Source organism: Sorex araneus, chromosome 1, assembly GCF_027595985.1.
Source record: "Sorex araneus isolate mSorAra2 chromosome 1, mSorAra2.pri, whole genome shotgun sequence".
Taxonomy (NCBI): domain Eukaryota; kingdom Metazoa; phylum Chordata; class Mammalia; order Eulipotyphla; family Soricidae; genus Sorex; species Sorex araneus.
In genome coordinates this window covers 309877519-309893923 of record NC_073302.1, presented here as the reverse complement: position 1 = coordinate 309893923, position 16405 = coordinate 309877519, and the positions used below count along the sequence as shown (strand labels likewise).

Below are 16405 nucleotides of genomic sequence, written 5' to 3'. Positions count from 1 at the left end.
TGAAAACAGCTGGTGCTTGAATGCCATTCAGACTTCTTTCTGAGAACTGGCACTTTAAGCCCCGTGTAAAAAAAAAAAAAAAGTGTCCTTCCTATACCCAGAGGAAAGACACTCTTTTTTTTTTTTTTTAGTTTTTTTTTTCTTTTTTTTTTTCTTTTTGGGTCACACCCAGCGATGCTCAGGGGTTACTCCTGGCTTTGCACTCAGGAATTACTCCTGGCGGTGCTTGGGGGACCATATGGGATGCCAGGGATCAAACCCGGGTCGGCCGCGTGCAAGGCAAACGCCCTACCCGCTGTGCTATCGCTCCGGCCCCGAGGAAAGGCACTCTTATCACCAGCAACAAGGTTGAAAACCAAGAGAAACAAACAGACCTTGTGCAAAGAACCCATCTTCCTGTAGTTTCCTTTCCATACTGTTCCACAATTGTTTCTTGCTCACCTTGATTTATTAACCTTCAGGCCTTGACACTTGTGTGGCCTTTGTTTTCCTATGGGGGCTTTATGGGTATGTAAAAACCTGTACACTTTCTCCTTTAATTTATCCTAAGCCAATACAATTCACAGGCCCCAGAGACCCTGAGAAAGCAGAGGCAACGTTTGGCTTCCCCTACCATATATCCCAGAGTCTCTATATCACATACGTTAAAACTATATACTTTTACTACAAGCACACACAGGAAGAGAGGTCTCTTCACTTCAATACCTTTCACTTTGTCAAATGTATTATTACTTGTACTACTACTTAAGAATCTGACAATCACCACTGGAAACCAATCTCTCTGAGAAAATATACATAAATGCTTATTTTGGTTCCAAACAGAACTGCCATAAGGAACATTAAAAAGCCAAAATCTAAAATAATATAAACATAGAGCACCAAATTAGACACTGGTCAATAGGAATTTTAATACAGTCATTAAAGACAAACAGTAAAATTTCAGTTTCAAACCTGAGCTGACAATAAATATGCTGTGACGATTTGGGTGTATGGTTTAATGAGCAGTAAGAAGTTACCTGAACATAATCGTTCTCCTTACCTGCTAAAGAGGACATATTAATAATGACGCCACCTTCACCTCCATTTTGTTTGCTCATGTAATCCCAGCCGAGATAGGTTCCACTGATAACGGACACCTAATTCAGAGAAAAAGAAGAACAACCTAGTATATTTATAACAAAGTCACAAGCCACATGATTATTGCTTTTGCAGAAAGATTTCTCGAAATTTCAGTTTTCACAAATGCTGATAAACTGCTCTGAAATGACCTTTTTAAAGCTAACTTACTGAATTTTCTTTTATTAGGTAACAATTGTGGATCTTATCTCAACTCTGCCCTCACTTTACCTAGTTGTCCAATCTAAGATGATAAAGGTTATCATACTCTTGTTACTTATCACTTACCTCAGTTCTTATCACTTTCATGAATTCTTTGCATTATTTTTAAAAAACACTGGATATAAAGCTAATTTGCCCTTTCTTAAGATATGTACACTATATGTAAGATAATATAAAGCTTATTTTCCTCTTCTTATTTTCTTAATCTACATATGTTAAATACATGTATTTATCATCAAGTTATATATATGCATACATCTATACACATACATACACATATACATACATACATACATATATATGTATATATATATATATATATATATATATATACACACACACACACACCAGTGATGTTCAGGGCTTACTCCTGGCTCTGGACCCAGGGGTCAGTACTAGAGTGTTTAGGGGACCATATGGGGTACCAGGGATCAAACAAGGGTCAGTGCATGAAAAACATGCAAGTCTTACTTCCTTTACTATCACTCTAACTCCATATATATGTATATATATACATATACATATATATAATTATGATAAAGTAATCTACATTCATCTGCTCTGTTTAACTTTATGGGATCCTGCCTTTTCAGAATAAAAAGTCAATGCAGACACTAGTAAATTTTAACTCAGAATTTAACTCTGAGAATAGCCATAGAAGTCCACTCTCTTTGCCAATGACTGGCTTAGGAGCCCATGAATGACCCATTTGTGGCCAGTGAGCACTGAGCATCAGTCAGCTAGAAGCGGGGTCTGGGTTGGAGAGGGGAGGTAGAAATCCATGCTCTAGGGAAGCTTTTCCACTCCAGCAAGCATGAAGGAAACTCTCACTCCCTCTCTATTGCTATGCATAGGTTCAACAGCTGCAAGGAACAAGTCATTCTATTGTGAGCATCCTTATCATCCCTAACAACATGACAGAGGCCAGCGGGAGCCGAGCAAAGAAATTCGGTTCTGACCATATCCTGAAGTTACCAAACAAGTAGCTCTGAACTCTTCTGTTGTGTGAAACCACAGAACTGTTCGTTGTTGGGCATATGGTCTGAAGTGAGGTGAATTCATTGCTTACACTAGCAATGAATAGGACGCTTTCCTGTAGTACTCTGACATCACCTCTACCAAAGACTGCATGGAATGGGAAACATAATCAAAACCCTATTTTTCCTGTTCAAATTTCAGAATTCTTCTACCTTTCAACTCTGACTTTTAAGAGGCAAACTTTTCCTTTGACATCTTCATTGATAATAAGTCTGAAACCAAGGGAGCTTTTTCGTGTTCACTCTCTTTTTATTTAAAATATCTGCTTGCAATTTCTTGACAAATACACAGTGTTGCCTCTTTCCCTAATTGTAGTTTCAGAACAACAACAAAAACGAAAATTGCAGGTTCTATTCTCTTAATCCCTGTGTCTATTTGATATTAAGTAGGCTTAGGGAGACAGTAAAATCTCCAAGAGATTCTCGTTTAAAAATGGCAAAACAAAACAGTAATGGTTGTTAAAGGAGGAGAAAGTGCAGGTGGCAGAAATTACTAAGGTCAATAAGATTCTGTTAGATTCTGCCCAAGTCTCCAGCATGTTTGAACAGAATTTGTGTTTATATGACTTGGCAAAACGTTTTTATTCTCAGGCATTTAGAGCTTTGCTGACACCTCACTTTTGTGTTTTCAATACCTACAAGATGCAATCAGATAGAAAATTGGGGAATGTTAATTCTTGTGTGTGTGTGAAAACAAGAGTTTCCAGGTCTTTGTTAGAGGATGACAAATGATTATTTTCTTCTATATTATCAGATTAGGAACTTAGAAACTTTTCAAATGAAAGCATTCCTGGGCTAAACCTACAAGACAAAGTTTAATATGTTGGTAGCACATATGTGATATTTTCACTCTTTTGCTCAATTAATCCATTCTTATCTGGGATTTGTTAGAAAATTATAGAATAAAAAAAATTCCCAAGACTGGAGAGATAATACAGCTGGTAAGGTGCTGGCTTTGCATGTGAATGACATGGGTTCGATCCCTGGCACCATATATGGTTCTACCAGGAGTGAACCAGGGACACAGAGTCATAAATAAGCCTAGAGCACCACTGGGGTGAGACACCCCCAAACAAAACAAAACTATTCCTATTAATAATCTATTTATTTTTTCTCTTCCACATTGCTCATGTATTTTATTTATATCAAAATATTAAGCACCTGAGGCAAAATAGGTGAAAATGACAGCATGTTCTGACAACAAATAGAATAGCTAGAATCTACAGTATTTTTAAAAATGTATTTTGTAAAGATAGTTGAAATTCATTCTTGACCTTCAAAAAATAAACTGTTTCAATTTTACATAGTGAGAATTAAATTCAGTTGCTGGGGCCAGAGAGATCACTCAAGTTGCAGAGCATACACCCGGCATGTAGGAAGCTCTGGGGTTGATCCCCTGCTTTATATGACCCTCTCAATACTCTCTAGGGTCCCCCTGGAGATCAAAGACTGCTGGCCAGCACACTCAGTGGCCAGCTTCACAGCTGCCAAAGTGTCCTTGGGAGTGGATCCCACACCACCATAGGATATGGTCCCTGTAAAAACCCTGTAAAAAAAACCCTCTCGTTTCTGGTCAAAAGATCTAATTCACATACCTGTATACCCCACTTTTATTTTTATTTTATTATTATTATTATTGGTTTTGGGGCCACACTCTGGAGTGCTCAGAGGTTTCTTCTGGCTCTGCACTCAGGAATTACTCCTGGCAGTGCTCAGGGGACCATATGGGATGAAAGGGGTCAAATCCAGGCGAGACAAATGCCCTAGCCACTGTAGTATCTCTCCAGACCCCTCTTAGGCTGTGTTTTTGATTATAAAGATGGTTTTCTTCTGTCACAATATGAAGGAAATTTATTTCTTCCTTTTAATCTCACCAGTAGAGTATTTCTCCCAAGTCTGTCATCCTTATTAAGTTTTGCCTTCTTTGGTTTTTGTTTTTAAAGGTTAATTTAAAAATTTTAGGCACCATTGTTTACAATACTGCTCATGGTAGACTTTTATGCCTACAATGTCCCAGTACCATACCCCCACCATCATAACCTTTACGCCCACCCCAGCCCCCTCCTGCTAAACTCAGTTCTGTAGATACTTCTCTACTCAGTTACCTTTGGCCATTTGTTTGTCCTTTGCTTTCTTTTAAGTGAGATCTTTCTGTACAAAGACTGTTTTTTGTTTATTTTATGGGCCACACCTGCTGTGCTCAAGGTTTACTCCAGGCTCTGTGCTCAGAGATCACTCTTGATGTTGCTTGGGAAGCCATTCGGAGTGACCAAATCTGGCCCTGTGTAAGGCAGGTGTCTTGCCTGCTGTATTATCTATTATCTCTGCAGCCCTTATATAGAAATAACTTTTACATGTAGTAATAACATTTAAATTGTATTGTCTTTCAAATTCTAAATTAGTTTTCAATAATTAAAACATCCAAGAAGTTAAAACCATTTTGGTAAAGTTGCCTATACTGGAACTAATTCTCTAGCAACGGAGATAAATGGACAAATTGTAATAACTTACTTAAATATTCTATGGCATCGCACTTACTTATAATATACATATATACAAGCATGTGTATATATTTATATATTACTATAACATAGGTATAATGTATGGACATGTGTATATATGTAAATATTATATATGTTCAGTACTGAATTTTCCTAATCTGTCATTTCCTTTCTCTCATCCCATACACTTGTGAGTTACTTTAAGTTTAAAGTGTACTTAACATTCTTATGTTATATTGTATTTTGTTCTGATGCATGTGGGTCCACCAGGCACACCCAGCTGTGGTCAGTGGCCTCTGAGGTTATGGTTGTATCCAGTGATGTTCAGGAAGCTGTGAGATGCTGGGGATCAGAGTCAGGTTGGGCCCAAGTGAGTCACACAGCCTCACTCTACCATCTAACGGCCCCTATCCCATAAAATTACAAAATAAGATCTGGGGGCCTGAGAGATAGTGCAGAAGTTAGTCCATGCCTTGTATGCCAGCGACTCTGGTTCAATCCCCTGCACCATATGGTTTCCAAAGCATCACACAGTGAGGTCCTGGTGGCTCCACAGCATTGCCAGGGTGGCTCTTGGTAATACCTGACATCACAGTACTGAACCCTTGGAACCCTGCTTTGAGCTGCTGGCCCAGATGTTTGAGAATCACTCAGTGGACTCCTGGGCCTTCTGAGTCTACTTGGGAATACCCAACCCCTGCTCCCTCCACACCCCTCCCCCCACACCAAATAGCAAACAAAACAAGGTGAAAATGGACAAGAGAAAAACTTCCGTCATCTAAATGATGAAACTTGTCCTTTCATGGTTCTTGTCTTCTTCTCAGACCAGTTCTTAAGGATGCTAATATAAACCAACTTTTATTTCTGATTTATAATTTTTCATATTTTATTTGTTCGCATTCACTCATCTCCCATTTCTTGTTTCTTTGGGGGTAAATATTCATGTGCTCCCCCACACTGAAAGTATTTGTTATTTAGTAAGCAATGGTCTTAATATAAAAGTTTAATTATGGGGCCTGGCTGGTAGTATAGTGAGAAGGGTGTTTGCCTTGCACAGCTGACCTGGGTTTGATCCCCAGTATCCCTTATGATCCACCCAATTCTGCCAGGAGTGATCCCTGAGCACAGAACCAGGAGTAAGCCCTTAGCACTGCTGGGTGTGGCCCAAAATACAAAAAACAACTAATGAAATTTCAACTGGATTTCATAAAAAATTACTAATTAAATTTATAATAAACATTCTTGCAAGCTAAGGATGTTTAGCTATTTATCCTATTTATCCTATTTCTTTAACTCCTCATGAAGAGTGAAACAGGGCAAATGAGAGTGTGAGAATGAAGGAATTTCAGGTTTACATACTCCAGAAGGAAATGAATTCAAGCAGTGGCTACATCCTAACACTGTTCTGAACTCACCGTATGAAGTACAGTTTGACCCCGTGCAACAATCTTCAGATGGCATGGGATTCCCTGTCACTGAGTAGGAAACTAAAGATCAGAGAAATGAGATCAAAGTTCATGAATTCTAAATCTGGTTTTGATCAGTTCTATCCCTTCTCCAGTGAAAACCTTGATTCAACTCTGACATTTTTGGAAAAACTAAACCACCAGCGGTACTCACTGGTGGTCTTTAATTTTTCTTTGAAAATGCCAAGAAATTCAGTATATGTTGACTCTATCTCCAAAATAGATGATCAATCCCAACAGAATGGGGATGAATTTTTGAAGTGTATTAAAGTTCCAAGAATTTTTAAAAAACACATTACAAATGGCCTTATTAATATTCAAAATTAAGCCCACTTCCTCCCCAGTGCCAGAGTAAACTTTGATTGTTATTCAAAGATTCATGCTTCCTGGGGAGATCTGTTTAGCTGTTGATATGACTGAAGAGGAAATAAGAGAGCAACAGAAATAGAAGAATGGGGAGAGATTGTCTCTCTGTGGGCCCAGTGGGGAGAACACGAGAAAGAACACAGAAGAGGCTTCTGGAATGCAGTCACTCCCAGTCTGCTTGTACACCCACATGGGGGCATACAGGCTTTGGAGAATGAAAAAAGGATCTTCCAAGGACACAGTCCAGGTGTGACATTTGGCTTTAGCTAAGGGTTTGATTTGCGCTAAGAAACTCCAGTTAAAGATCTAGCTATTTCCCTGGCATAAGATTTACATTTGTTTGGGTTTCGTTTTCTGGCCACACCCAGCGGTGCTCAAGACTTACTTCTGGTTTTGTGCTCTCACTCCTGGCAGGCTCCAGGACCTGGAGCTGTGGCAGTGGGGATCAAACCCAGGATGGTCGAGTGCAAGGCAAGTGCCCTACCCATGGCTTGCAACCCCAATCCACAGATCTGTATAAAGTGGGACACTGTTAAAGTGTACATGCATACCCTCACAGGGTACAGATTGCACCGCTTAAGATTCCCTTCAAGTGCTTTTCTGTTATGATTCTAGAATTAAGATATGTTTCTTTACCTCTTTCTATTTCCAGGAGTCTCTGCACCTGTGCTCAATGGCCTTGCCTGGCGTTACCCAACCCACAATCAGTTTGGACCCGACTGTTTCGGTCTGAACATCTGTGCTGTGTTCATAGGGTTTTGTGGCGGGCTGCCAGAGATTAAACCAAGAGCCTCTAGCTATTTGCCTGGCACAAGATTTACATTTGAAGGGGGATATTAGAAAGGGTTGGGCCATACTTGGTGATGCTCAGGGGTTATTTCGGGCCCTGTGCTCAGGGGAACCATAAGTGATAGTGGGTATTTGAACTGGGGTCATGGACAGAGGTGCATGAAAGGGAAAGGACCTACTTCCTGCATTACCCCTCTAGTCTCCAAGATTTACTTTCTAAAGATAAAATCAGCCAGGGCTTGGCAAATGACTCTCTGTGAAGGGCCAGGGACTTAACTACTTTAGGTGTGGCACACTATAGATCCCTGTCCACAAATATGTAATTCTGTCCTTGTGACATCTAAGAAGCTAGGGATAACACCAAAATGATGGTAACTGTGTCTCAATAAAACTTTGATACTGACATTTAAACTTTTCTATATTCATACATTTCATATTATTACTTAGAACCTCTGTTTTAAGTTAAAATCTAGGATCTGGCCACAGAATTGGCTTTATAATAAACTTTTGCTTTTAACTCTTAGACAAACTAAAAATCTGAGAAATACTTTAACTTCTTTAGAAAATCTTATACTGCCTGTCATTTGCCTGTTTTTGGATGTTTGCTTAATCATCATTTAGTATGAAATAAAATTCTACATTATTTACCCAAATTATACAACTTGTATTATATAAAATTACATGAATGCTTCTATTTAAGGTTTATTTACTGCCTTTGCCCTACCCTCCCTTTTGTTCTTTGTTCTCAGAACCAGAATAAAATTTTGCTTACAATATAAAACTTTTCAAAATTACTATTACTATTTCAAACATTTTTAAAGCAAACCATTCAAAACTGCAAAACATGGTTTTAGCTTGTAGGTCACTTGAAAATAACTGGCAGACTAGTTTGGCTTATGAGTCATTGTTTGCCCACCCTAAATTAAGCAATAAGCTGGGTTTTGTTATGTGTGTATTTTTTTTTTTTTGTAGTTTGGGGTTTTTGTTTGTTTGTTGGCTTTCTTTGGGGCCAGAGCCAGGAGTGCTCAGGATTTATTCCTGTCTATATTCAGAAATAAGTCTGGACAGTGCTTGGGGCATCATATGAAGTGTCCAGGGACCAAAATGTGGGACTGGCTGCATGCAAGGCAAGTTTAAGTGTCTTAACCCCTGTATTACTTCTCTCTTTCAAAAGGGGGATTTACTTTGCTCTGTTTTGTTTTTATACTTATTATTTTCACACTTAAATCAGGAAAGTTTTCTTATTCATAAAATGAAAATCTTTTTTTTTAGTTCTGTAACATTTCTTTTTCTTTTTTTTAGTATTGTAAGCTGTCTCGTTTTTTATGTATATAAGACTGCTTTTATTTTGACAGCATCATTATGAAATAATCTTAGGCAATAAACACAGCAACGATGGCTTACCAAATTAATCTGCAGAGTCTTTTCCCAGTTTTTCTCATTATTCACTCCAGCGTTATTGACCAAAATGTCCAATTTTCCAAAATGGTCTACAACTTTTCTAAATGTATCTAAAAAAAAGATAATACATTTATAGTCTTACTTTCCAAATATATTTCAATCATAACCCATGAACTAAATTTCTATTAATTCATCCTCAGGGTAAAGATTACACTCTTTCACTATAACTTGATTTCTTTTTTCTCCAAGTCCTGTTGGCCCGGCAGTAACAAAAATCATCTTTAGCCGGGAACTTACCAGACCTGAAGAATTTGTGGCCACATCAAACTTAATGAAACTGAATGTTAACTTTATACTTTAAGGTTTGGGGGGTGGGGGTGGGGCTGAGGGGAACTGGGACACCCCAAGCAATGCTGTGACTGTTCTTAATGCTGTGCTCAGGAGTGACCCCTAGTGGTGTTTAGAGAACCATGTGGGATGCGGAATCAAATTGCACACAGGTACCTTATTCCCCGTACTTCAAGAATTTCTGTAGGTGATTTGGTGACACATTGGGGTTGATAGAGTTAATTTTATTTTATTTATTTTTTATTATTTTGCTTTTGGGGTCACACCTGGCAATGCACAGGGGTTACTCCTGGCTCTGCACTCAGGAATCACCCCTCGCGGTGCTCAGGGGACCATATGGGATGCTGGGAATCGAACCCGGGTTGGCCGAGTGCAAGGCAAACGCCCTTCCTGCTGTGCTATTGCTCCAGCCCTCAATAGAGTTAATTTTAAAGAACTCAGGCTTCTAAGCTGAGTTCTTGGGAGTCGAGTTTCATTACGATCATTTCAGGGAATTTTGATGATTTAATCAAAGTCTACTTCTCAGTCAGTTGATTTTATTTGGTTGCTGTAAGTTTGATGTTCACCACCTCGTAATTTTCTCTTTAACTATTTTGTGTGATGGCTTGTATAATAGCAATATTTGAGCCAAGTGACATTTGTATAAAATATAAGACCTGATGACATAGTCTAATCCAGCTCTGGATCCTGTCCTTACAAACAAAACCCTATCCAACTGAAACATTTTCCCATTTTTATAATGAAAACACTGAGCATTTCTTATAGCAATGTTCTACAGAGTTCTGTTGATTTAAATGGCTTCTCTGGCCTTGTACCATTAATTCGAGGTCTATTATTTGAGACTACAGATTACACTTGTGGTTATACTTCCAAATTACAGAAAGACATTCTCAGAAATTGGGGCCAATGTATGAGTTCCTTGAAATAAAAGTAGATACAAATTTTATTTTGATTAAAGTAAAGCCACATCATTAACAGCCACAGATATACCAAGGATAGTCTGGGATAATTAGTTCCCAAATGGAGAGATTTCTGTGCAAGTTAACTGCAAAAAAATGTGCCAAGATGTTCTAAGATGTACCCTCAGAGTATACTTAACTGGACAGAAAACAACAACAAAATAAAAACTGTTTACTTTTCCATGGAATGTCTAAACTGCTTCTTAAGATCTCAAATTGATTCCAGAAAAGGTCCTCCAGTAGAAAACATCTAAAAGCGATCTACATTTCTCTTTTTGTAATGACTCATAATTATGTTCCGCTCTTCCAAATTCCACATCCACCTTATTAACAATTGAGATGCTTAAATATGTCATTTCTCATCGTGGCTTTGCTCCTTCTCTTTTTCAGGGTATCTTTATTATCTACCTTTTCCAATGTGGAGTACACCATCTTCTTTCTGATATCCTACCTATTTCTGGGCTCAACTGAGTTACCATTTGGCTCTTGCTGACTTTCTGATGCCATGGTGCTCCTCTTGCTTTACCTAAACTCTCTGTGTTTCTCCTCTCCACCACCACTTTTCTTTGTAAAATGAGTTACGTCTAGATAATCTTTAAAAGTCTTTTTGCCTCTTCTCATGATTTCACTGATGTCTCCTTTGGCTTACATATGTACATAGTCTCAAAAGTTGTAGACAGCCTAAAATGCTGAACTTTTATGGGTTAATGCCAAGGGTTTTTTTTCAGTGTCAATAAATGCTGATGCCCAGACAACAAAGATTTCTCATGTGTTCTGCTGGTCACTCATTATGTGCCTGAGTTTCCTCCAGCATGATCACTTATTCCACAGGAATGTGTTTACAGCCAAGGTACTAATTTTACATATAGGGAGGCAAAAACAATCAAGGTTAAGTGCCATATAAAAACTAGATAAATTTAGGTAGAAATAGATTTCAGAGGATACTGTTCCCTAACCCATCAGTATGGATGTTGGGATTTAACATGGCTTTATCCTGGAACTAAGCTACCTGATGCAGTTGATAAAACTTGAGTCCATTTAATAAGACCTTTGGTAAAATACACCTCACTTGTACTTCTGCTTACAGATCTGTTACTATGTGTGCTTGAAATCTTTGCACAGGTATTTACTTAGCATTTCCAGATTTTAATAATGCAATTTCCTTTCAAGTAATTTCCCTTAACTGGAGGGGAACGGGTCATTCTAACATACTGTTCCAATTTCATTAAAAAAAAAAAAAAAGGTATCTCACAATTTTCAAAGAAATCTCCACTTTGGAACAAGATTATTGAGTGACTTTTAGAGGTGTTTTTGGCTCCTAGATTGAAAATGAGTCTAACAGGTAACTCAGCCTTTCAATAAAAGTTTGTGAAACACAAAATTTTTACTTTTCGATTTTCTCCCATGACAAAAATGTTCTTTGTATTTCCTATCTACGAATCTACGAAGTCTCAATATGACCAAATCTGTTTACTGTTAATGCCAATATTGTTCCTGAAATTTCAAGTAGATTGGTCTATATTAAGGGAATAGAGGAAACAGGAAAGCGTTGAGGAAAGTTGATAGAAACTTTTCTTCTGCAACGCTAACACCGCGCGCAGCTATTATTAAAGTGCCGTTTCAGAGAGGAAGCGTTACGGAACGACTGGTCCCAAGCATCCAGCACTTCTATGAGAACGGCCCTTGGCCAGACTTTATTCTAGGTATTGGGGAGACAAAGCTTGTCACATCTGACCCAATTAGGAGCCGCACGGGACTTTATCTTCCAGTTCTTGGGAGTTGTTTGCCTCAGTTCCTTCCTCAACCTACTTGAAACGTCCCAAGCTCCAGCTGCATTTTCAATCACTTAATAATTACTGCAGCAGCACTGTCTCTGAATACACAAAGGATTTAAGATTACATTATGTGCTGCCAAATGACTAAAACACGATGATTTCTCAAGCTCTCTTGGCTTTTGTTTCCCTCCTTCATTTTTGGCCCTCGTTGCTGTGGGGATGCCAGTGAGAAACCTAATAGTCCAAACTACCTTTTTGGAACCCAGGGTTAGCCACTGGCCAGGAGCCCGCTGCAAGCGGCCCGCACCCGGGTTGCCTCCCCGACCCGGAGCTGCCTGCAAGTTGCAGCCTGCTGGGGACCCGCTCCTGGAGGATCCTCCCCCTCGTACCTCTCAGCTGCTCCTGATCGGCCACATCGCACGGGATGAAGATCGTCTTCTGAGGTTCAAACTGCTCGTCCAGGGCAGTTTTGCACGTTACACCTGCTTCCAGATTCCAGTCGACCAGCGCGACCTAGGCACAAGAGGACGGGGGTCCAGGCCGTGCACAGCTGGTTGAAGCAAACACGGCTGCCGACGCGAGGCTGCTCAGCGGGACCTGAACCCCCGCGACGGCCGCTTTCGAGGAGGACCAGAAGGAGGGGCTGGGGGGGGAAGCAGCTTCCAGAGAATCCGCCCTGGCGGACTTTTGGGAAAAGTATCCAGGTGGGCCCAGGAGAGGGGCGCAGCGCCCACATCCCGCCGGGAGGGCGTTTTCCGGGAGTACCCCAGGAGTTTCCCCCGCCGCGCGCAGCGCACCCCGCTTACCTTGGCCCCCTTGTGCAGCAGCGCTTCCGCGATGGCACGGCCGATGCCCTGCGCCGCACCGGTGACCAGCGCCACTTTGCCGTTAACGTGCATGGTGCTAGCGCCGCAGGGCCGGTGGGCAGCTCCGAGGGCGTCGCGGCGGCTCCGCGCTTTTTATGGGGGGCCCCCGCCTGCGCGCGCGCGTGCAGCCCGGCCAGTGGGCGGGGGAAGAAACGGTCACGACCGTGCCAGGGAGCCCGCCGGGGTGTCACCTTGGGCCTGCCCAAGCGTCCGGGAGTCCGGCTCCCCGCGCGACCTTTGTCCCTCCCGCACGGGGAGCCTCCCCCGGCCACACCCGAGTAGCCACACCAGAGAGGTGGCTGGGACCCCCGCCCCCCCCCACAGATCGCCCCTTCCCAGCGCTCGACGCCACCGCCGTCGCCCCAAGTCAGCGTGGCGCGGGAGGAGAGGCGGTGCGCCGGGGGTTCTTCTCATCCTCCCCCTCCCGCCCTCCTCTCGCCACCCCCACCCCCACCCCCCCCACCCCCGCAGCCAAACAAAACAAAAGTCTCAAGTCAGGGTTGACGCTCTTTGATCTCTGACCAGGGCCGGGGCCACTGGCATTGTTTGGCACTCGAGCGTGGCTTTGATGAACTGTGGCAGGGAGAAGTGCGCGCACAGCTCCCAGAATCCTGTCGTTTCGGAGCAAAGCCCGGAGCCCCGCGGCTTCGGTGTCCCGGGTCCGTCCCTGGAGCGGTGGGTGAGCCCCGAGGGCACTCAGGCCCTGCCAGAGCGGCTGCACCCCCCTCTCCCCCCTCCCCTCCCAGAGAATTGCTGCTTCAATGGAATGCTTAGGGGCTGAATCATAGTAACTTTGTAACTTTGCAGGCTGAGAAGTTCCCTGCCCTCCAGGAACTTGACTAAGCTGGGTACTGAGGTGCACTCAGAAGGGCTCTTCCGCCGACCTGGAAAGGTCTGGCTCCTTCTTTTCATGCTGTCACCCAAGGGCTTCTATTTCAGTTGTAGAAAGCTTCGATCCAGATCTGGCTGGCATTGCTTTCACAGAGAGATCTAAATGCTTAGGGGATGGACTGGGGGCTGGTGCGGGAGGCCGGGGGTGGGGGGGAGGGGTCAGGCAGGTCAAGTCTTCAGCTCATGCAACAGAATGAGTCTTTGTGAATTGTGCTGTTTACAGGAGCCTGGTCCTGGGCAAGGCTACCAGCCAGGGAGGGGTACTTGGCCAGGCTACTGTCAGCTAGCCATTAAATCACACCTTGCCACTCAGCCACTGAAATAGAAATCTGCAAAATTAACTGAGAGTGGGCCTAGAACTAGGTTATGAGAAGCAGATATATTAGATATATTCTAGCACGATAATTTGTCGAGGAAAGAGTAAGGTCGAGTTGCAAGAGAACAAAAGGAAGCAAAGCTTCAAAAATAAAAAAGAGCAGAAGATAAAGAAGTGGCTTTTTGTTTGCTTGTATTTTACTTTTTAAACCAGTTAAGAGCTAATAGACAGTAGTAGTTGGTTCAGTGACTGGGACCAACCATATTTGGCAGAATAAAGTTTGGAGACACATACAGGATGGGGGTTGGTGGAATCATTTCAAGACAAAAGGATAGGGGCGATAGTGCAAGCTGTCTGTTGCTAAATCTAAAGAAGGATGGAGAGAACCCCAAATTTTTCATTGCACTAGTTAGGGTGAGCTCCACATGGTCTAAATGACTGAAGTCGAGGGAGAAGAAAGATATGGCAGAGCTTAAGAGTCACATTACAGGGCAATAAGATTGGATCGTATTTTGCAGTGATTAGAAGGCAGATACATTTTCTTTTGAAGAAAATCAGAACTGACTCTGGTTAAAAAGAACAGGATTTAAGGAAAGAGAGAGAGAGAGAGAAAGAGAGAGAGAGAAAGAGAGAGAGAGAGAGAGAGAGAGAGAGAGAGAGGCATGGTGAGCACTTAGGAAGAGCTGGGGGCTGGAGCAAGAGAACAGTGGGGGGTGCTTTGCCTGCTTGTCTTGCATGAGGCAGACCCAAGACCCAAGTTCCATACCTGGCATCCCATGTGATTTCCCAAGCCTTCCAGGAATGATCCCTGAGCACAGAGCCAGGAGTTAGCCTGAGCACTACAGGGGGTGACCTCAAAACAAAAATAAAAGCAAGAAGAAAGTAAGGAGGACCTAGGAAGGAGTGAAGTAATAAAAAGGCATTCGTTTCTGATTCAGGCCAATAGGCTTGGGGCCTCTCTGCTCCACCATAAGTCCATTATGACTTGGCCAAGTTGCTTCCTTACTCCGTGCTGAAAATTCTTTACCAGAAAAACAGTTCCTATGACATTTAATGAAAATTAAGTGATTTTGTAAAGCACTGGGACAGTGTTTGGCACATAGTAATAAGTACTTTGCAATAAATGTTAGTTCCGATCATTTCTAGCTCTTCATATATAATACATCTGTGGTAGAGGGACACATAAGAAACAGTGTTTCTCAGCCCTCGAAGGGCTGGGGTGGATGTCTAGCTCATGCGCAGAAATCTGAACTTCCCTCTCTTATTTCCATGGGACTTCTGTTTGGATCATTGGACTTTGTCCTATATTAGCAACTGGAACATTTGTTTTTCTAGACATCTTAATTTCACTGCAGCTTGGATTTGAATTAGAAACTCCAAGCCAGAGTTCTTCTAAACACGGGTCCAATTATGTTTAAACATTTATGTTTAAAATCTATGAAATCTCTAACCTCTGAACGTTGAAGAAGAGGCATTCCAACGTTATATTTTCTTGCGCTCTTAAACCCTCTAGGAAGTGCCTGTTTAAAAAACAAAAGAAAAAAGAAACAAAGGGGCTGGAGAGAGAGTACAGTGGGTAGGACACTTGCCTTGCACATGGCCAAACCCAGGTTCGATCCTCATCTTCCCACCTGGTTCCCTGACCCAGGAGTGCTCCCTCAGTGCAGAGCCAGGAGTTAAGTGCTGAGCACTGCAGGATGTGGTCCCCAAATCAAAACAAATAAAAAATAGAGTTAAAACATAAAAGCACAGCATTCCAAGCTCATTGGCCTTCGTCAGACCATACCTGTGCACCCCACTGCCCTTTCTGTTTCACTCCTTTCTCTACTGCTCTGTGAATACTCTAACCCAGGAATAGCTTTCATTGTTCTGGCTGCTCCATCATGCTGGAGAATCTTGAGAGAGAGCTGTGACCTTCTTGCTAGAGAACCCACAAAGAACCTTTTAACGCATGTGCTCAGGTGAGTGAAGAAACTTCCAGATGGATAGGAGATACATGAGCTAGAGTATGAGAGGCAGAGACATCCTTACTATTGTTATTTTTTATCACAACTAAAAGCAAGAGGAGGAAAAAGTGCAATAGTCTCTTTGAAGAAAAGTTTTGATACTTTATCATATTTTATAGGAAGTACATTTTGATGTATAAGTATCTGACATTATGTAGAATACATTTGAAAAGAAATATGCTCTGTTTAACCCCCTCCTGCCTACTCCCCTGTGTTTTTTATTTTATTCACTGGTAATTTACAAAACTGTTGATAATACACATTCATTGTCCTGACTCTAAACCCACCATACCCTATCACTATAACTCTAGCAGTAACCCCAAATTCTGGCCTTCTCCCTACCCCA

The 16405-nt window shown here is 41.8% G+C and overlaps 1 protein-coding gene across 1 annotated transcript in view; it reads right to left on the bottom strand.

Annotated features, from left to right (window-relative positions):
• HPGD (15-hydroxyprostaglandin dehydrogenase) overlaps positions 1-13082 on the bottom strand; it is a 37344-nt gene extending 24262 nt beyond the window's left edge. The window contains exons 1-4 of the mRNA XM_004610388.2: positions 12787-13082; positions 12370-12493; positions 8902-9008; positions 1040-1136 (exon numbers count right to left, since the gene is read on the bottom strand). Of these exons, the coding sequence (XP_004610445.1) occupies positions 1040-1136; positions 8902-9008; positions 12370-12493; positions 12787-12879 (421 nt within the window). The 5' untranslated portion in view covers positions 12880-13082. The remainder of the gene's footprint in view (positions 1-1039; positions 1137-8901; positions 9009-12369; positions 12494-12786) is intronic.
• Between the last annotated feature and the right edge of the window lie 3323 nt (positions 13083-16405).